Genomic DNA, 6,215 nt, shown 5'->3' on the forward strand with positions numbered 1-6,215 from the left:
CCCAACCGCAAACTTGACTAAAAGACTTCACGAAACACCATGGGGACCAGCGGAACACATTCGGTAAAGCAGCGGTGTCACAAATTTGCTTCATTTGCAAAAGAGATGGGAAAACACCAAGCACCGAGAAAAACAACTACAAAGTGAGCTTTCTCCACAAACAAAAACCCTAGGCATGAGAAAATGAGGGAAAAAAACACTAACTTGTTGCATTGGTTGTTGAAGAGTGGCATGGAAGAGAAGAAGAAGCTTATTGAAGCACAGTGCGATGTTGGTAGGGCACGACGACAATGGTCATTGGCGCTTGGAAGAGAAGAAGAAGCAGTGGAGACGCAAGAGAGAAGACCAAAGGAGGCATGAGAGAGAAGACGAAGTTTGAAAAATGAAAAGGGTTTTCACAATTTATAGTGCAGAAAACATATTAGATCGGTTATTTTTTTAACCGATCTAATATGTGTGTGTGTGTATATATATATATATATATATATATATATGTATATATATATATATATATATATATATATATATATATATATTAGATCGGTTCTCCCTATAACCGATTTAAAATACTTTCCATTATTTACAAAATTGCCACCGTGTTTTAAATTAAATCGGTTTCGCTTCAACCAATCTTATTTCATGTTCTAATATCATCATTTTACACTAGTGATAATAGAATGAGTAGCAAATCTCACATAAAATAACAACAAGACCACATTATAATATATAAAACAATGAATTTTTGGATCTTTTTCCTTATTTAGTGCTCAACTTTCGAATGTCTACTCGATGTGAGAGTTATACTCACACTTGGATTTCCCAACTATCTTTCCCTCAAGTATGAGTCCCTTTATATTGGAACTTTCTTCTCTAACAAATCACGAGTATCTCTTTACTTGTCTCCATCAAAAAGACTTTCGATACGAGAATTCGTTTAAACTAATCACCAAGATGGACCTTCGACTTTGATATCATTGATGGATCTTTTGAGAAAGGATTCATTAGATAAAAACAACACCAATGAAACATAAATTCAACTCACATAACAGATTGACACAATTTCCAACCTAAAGCCTTAAGCCAATGAATTTGCAAATTTTCTTCGTAAAATGATACTCAACTTTCTCATCTCTACTAAATGTGAGTGTTAGACTTACACATGAATTTCTAGCACTAAGATGGTTTATAGTTATTGAGATTTTATCCCACTCCAATTCTTTGGAGCTTGTTACCGTATGACTCATGTACGCACTAAGATGGTTTATAGTTATTGAGATTTTATCCCACTCCAATTCTTTGGAGCTTGTTACCGTATGACTCATGTACTGATAAATATTTAATTTCAAGCTCGAGATGTTGATTCTCAACGTACAAAGGCATGTTAAAGATCTCACATCAAATAAGAATAAATTTGAGTTATAATATATAAGTGATGTACAATCTCACATTACAAGTGAATTTTGTGTAATTGAATTAAGTATAAACCCACTTATTAAGGCAATGAAATGAGTTTAGCTCTATACATTTGATTAACTTCAAAAACAGAACATAGTAGAATATGTGATTTTTTTAAAAATGGCACACTTCGATGCAACTAAAATGCATGGAATAAAAGAGAACTGATATAACAGTTCCATTTCGTTCTGTCCATAGTACACATGCAAACCTACCAAAGAATCCTTCAAAATTGAATCACTCAACCAATACAAGTAAGAATTTGTACACATTTAAGTAATCTAAATATAAATATGCCAAAATCCTGAAATGATCTTTCAGTCTTGAAGTGATAATCAAGAATGTCAAGTTCATCTTTCACCCAAATGTAAAGGCAAAACTCCGCAACTAAATTATACTAATGGTGGAAAGTGAAATGAGCACTCACAAGTACAACATCAAACTAAGCCTTGGCTGTGAGTAGAAGAATGATCTTCAAAGCGTTGAGTGAGCAGAAAAGGAAGTTACTTGGCCTTCTTAACAAGATTAGAGGTTCGAAACACAGCATCATCTCTGATGAAACTCCACCAAATGTAGGTCAGAGGAATAGTAGTGGCATGCCAAATAGCATGTGCATCAAAAAGTCCAAGATATGGAGGGAAATCATAGATTTCTAAAAGCATTGCAAGGCCACCAGAAAAAACTACAAACCATAGCTTCCAACGCGAAGGATGCTTACTAAAACCAGCCCAAACTGCCCACATGGAAAGTTGTGCCACAGCCATCACTACGCAAACTATCATATTCCATCCTACAGTTTGGTTGACAATGTTATCAAAATCAGCACAAGAGAAAAGAGAAATTCAATCTTGGCACCCCCCTCAAAAGTCAGTCTCACATGCTTATGTTCAAAGTATTGGTTGAAACTGGAAAGAAAAATGATAAGCTAACAATGCTGTCAATAATCTTGTAATGGAAGCAGAAGCCACAAAGATGAATGACATATATAATTAACAGACATCTCAAGATAAGTGATTTTGTCAAGGAGATCAACAACAAATTGATCCTGCATTTAACTTCTCTCTGGGCAATAATAATATCAAGATTACATGACAGAACATACCGTAATCTAGTAAATAGAAGTTGATGTACATTACGTGGGTGGTCACAAAAGCAATCAATGGAGCAGCAACCATAACTCTGGTAGCCTCATCCCGAACACTGAAGGTTCTTAAGATGGCTAAAATGAGGGAGTATCCAAGGAGAACCACTGCAGATGAGTAGTCTAGTTTCTCTGTTAGATCAACATCTCTGCAGTACAAAACAATGCAAACAATTTAAATTTAAGCATAAAAGATAGGAAAACAAGAAAATAGAAAAGAACTTAAGATGAAAGGGAAATTTTAGGATACATAAATAGTTATATTTTGTTTCTTTCTCAATGTTAAAGTGGGATTTTAAAACAAGACTGAGGAAATTTCTTGGAACATCTACATAATTCAGAACAACGTGGTAACAAGTTTAACTAAAACCACTTATATATAACCAAAAAAGAATTTTACGTGAGGCTTTTAATTTTCCAAGGAAGAAAGCCTTCAAAGACGTCAATGAATCTTCCAAACGGGTAGTATTAGTAGAAATGTTCTTAAACCAAGAATAAAATTAAGAAACTGTTTCTGCACTAACATTTCATTTGTATACATACAAGTGATTCAATTTGAGTCATGTCTTTTGCCAGCTGATTCAGACTTCAACATAAGAGCTACAAAGTATAACTTCACTAGAAAAAAATAATACATACTGATTGACACCACCTAAAACTAAGTACTATTTATGGTCAAATAGCAACATATCTTCCAAATGGGTAGCATTATAAATATTCTTATACTAAATTAAATTAAGAAACTTTTTCTGCATTAACATTTCATTCGCACATATTTTGATTCTATCTTCACTAACAAACAACACAATAGACAAGCTGATTAACACCACCTAAAATCAATCACTATTTATTTATGGTCAAATTAAACAAATCAGAATGACATTAGTAAACACAGATATTTAGATTCAGTTCAAAATATTTAAAATATCTGCATAACTTACCGACTGTGGAAAACCCCACTCCAGAACCAGGAGTTTAGTGATAAGAGCCCATACACATGCCACAGACCAGCATACTCATAATATGCCTTATTTCCATCTTTTAGAGGCAATTTATAGTATATAAGAATCAAAAAGGAGACCCAACCATGAAAATGCATTGCAAGATTTAGAGCAGAAAAAGCCACTGAAGCAGGCTCCTGGTTAAAAGGATACATGGCAGTTATCAAACAAAGGAAGTTGAAATGATTGGAATGAAAAACTTAAGTTAAGTATGGCTTCTTTGCCAACATACCTGCATCCCATATAAACGCCTGAATGGCCATTTGCCATGATATTTGACAGGGCCAAGGTTTTGTGACTCCCTTTCTTTCTCTCTATCAACCATGCAGTAGTACCGACAGTCACATTGACAATCCCATTTTTTCCATTGTAAATAGAGTGGTCCTTGTTGCATGTACCATGGGCGATCAAAAAGTTCTCCATCTGAAGAAAATTTACAGTTTGGAAAGCATCTTTGGCCAACACATCCACTTTGCTGACATTGTGTTACACAACCCCTGATATCCAAACCAAACAATAAACAAAAAATAGATTGAAGAAATCCAACAAAATTCCACTTAACTCATGGAGCAAATAGTATCTTCGAATATTAGGATGCAATGAAGATTTCCAAGGTACTACTACAACAGGCAAAACTGAAAAAGCAGCAAAAGGCAACAAGTGATGAACCTGTAGCGGGGATCAGCATCACCAGCACTTGCATCAATTACCTCCGCAGACCAAGAAAGCGAAAGCACCAAGAGAAAAGCACACACCCAGCCATCAAACATCTGGCTACATAACATTTGAAACACAAAGATCACACGTCTACATCAGCAAAATTATGCAAATGCCATCAAAGCGGTGCATGCAAATTTCTACATTTCTGCCCAAATAATTCTCCTTCAGACATTGGCAAGCAAAAAAGGGAAAAAAAAAGTTAGTTGGGTGAGGAAAAAGCACACATATTTACAGAGATTTTAGTATATACAGAGACAACAAGATCTTCAATTGAAGACCCACATCTCAAATCTCGCGAAAAGGGAATCTTTACCATTGTGATAGATCGGAAGTTCAAAAAATAGAGAGAATACATAGCATAAGCAGCCAAAATCGCATCTATGCAAAATTTGCAATAACAGTACACGTGGTAGCAAATTGAGCTCTAGTGAGAAATGAAAGGGTAAAAGGAAAAAAAAAAGTTTAAAAAAAAAAGAAGCTATCTTGATACCGTTTTCGTTGAAGAGAGAGTTGAGATGATGCAAAAATTTGAAGTGCTTAGAAGAATCAAAGAATGGTAGACCGAAGAAGGAGTCTTTGCGTGTGAAAGACCGAGGTTGCAATGGAGCTCTTGCCAAGGTTGAGGATTCTAAATAAATTCCTTCTTTTGACAAAGAATTTTACTTTTTATATAAGTGATTTTTTAGTTTAAGGACTTTACAAGTATGGTTATAAACATTGAGGCATGAACTTCTTATAATGATACGAGTATTATTAATTATGGGAAAAGTAAAAATAAATTTAAGAATTTTAGTTTTGAGTTATATATATGACAAGAGTAAGAGTAGGTAAAAGTTTTACAAAACATATTCTCCTTATAATGTTTTACTTTATTTTGGGTAAAAATATATGTTTTTAAGTTAAAAATACATCTTTTTTTTTTCTTTGAAGACTCAACTTTTGCCTTATATTAACATAGAATCTGTCTTAAATTTATGATGACACATATATTCTTAATAAAAATACTTTTTAAAGTTAGACGAGAATTTGAGTAATTCAAAAGCTTTTGTTCAAAATTTTAAGAAGTTATAAATTTCTTCAAGAAATTATATATATTAGGTATGTGTTTTTACAATTTTTACTTGATTTTAAAAAAGTAATTATTCCTATGAATTTTATCTTTTGTACTAAAATATTTTAATATAGATATCAAAAGTATAAGACAAAAAATTTAAGTATATATAAATAAGAGAACTCTTACAAGCTTTTTTTAATTTCATATAAGAGATTTGTAAGTGTAATATCTTCTTACAAAATTATCTGCATTACTCTAAACTTAAAAGAGAGTTTTTATAAATAATTTAGTATTTCAAAATATTATATATATATATATATATATATATATATATATATATATATATATATATATATATATATTCACAAATATTTAAAAAGGAGTTCAAAACAAGTTTTTATTGTACTTAAGCATGTTTTTCCTAAACTTGTTCATATATCTAATCATGTATATGTACAATCATGATGGATCACCACACAAACAATACACATAAGGTATGAAAATAAATTTCTAATATAAGATAATGATAAATTAAAGAAACAATTTTATTCGCAATACATAAACAATTAAATATTAACAAACACATATATACAATAATTATATAGATGACACATGAGTTTTTTTAAAAGATTTTTGACAAATAAAATATCAACTAATGTCTTCTAAAATCTTCATATGAAATATGTTCTACCAAAGACTGATATTTGATCTAATCCAATACTTGGATTTATAAGTGAATCATTACAATCCAAAATATCTACATGTCATGGTATGTAAAGACTTCATCTTCAGCTTCTCACCACCTCATATATCAGTTTATGTGACTTAAATCATTATTGAAGCA

The 6,215-nt window shown here is 32.1% G+C and overlaps 1 protein-coding gene across 3 annotated transcripts; it reads right to left on the reverse strand.

The window, feature by feature from the left end:
• Positions 1-1,584: 1,584 nt before the first annotated feature.
• On the reverse strand, positions 1,585-5,013 carry LOC114168126 (uncharacterized). 3 transcript variants are annotated; one of them, XM_028052849.2, is made up of 6 exons: positions 4,808-5,013; positions 4,267-4,371; positions 3,830-4,094; positions 3,538-3,734; positions 2,558-2,745; positions 1,585-2,245 (listed from the first exon to the last, which is right to left on the reverse strand). In XM_028052849.2, exons 2-6 carry the CDS (start codon positions 4,365-4,367, stop codon positions 1,959-1,961), a joined length of 1,038 nt encoding a protein of 345 aa, XP_027908650.1. In that variant the 5' UTR covers positions 4,368-4,371; positions 4,808-5,013; the 3' UTR covers positions 1,585-1,958. The 3 variants fall into 3 exon arrangements, with proteins under 3 accessions (XP_027908650.1, XP_027908651.1, XP_027908649.2); XM_028052850.2 differs by having other exon boundaries at positions 4,267-4,367; positions 4,808-4,963; XM_028052848.2 differs by lacking the exon at positions 4,808-5,013 and having other exon boundaries at positions 4,267-4,397.
• Positions 5,014-6,215: the final 1,202 nt, after the last annotated feature.

This window comes from Vigna unguiculata, chromosome 11 (assembly GCF_037176805.1).
Source record: "Vigna unguiculata cultivar grain cowpea cultivar isolate G323 ecotype 2 chromosome 11, ASM3717680v1, whole genome shotgun sequence".
Taxonomy (NCBI): Eukaryota; Viridiplantae; Streptophyta; class Magnoliopsida; order Fabales; family Fabaceae; genus Vigna; species Vigna unguiculata.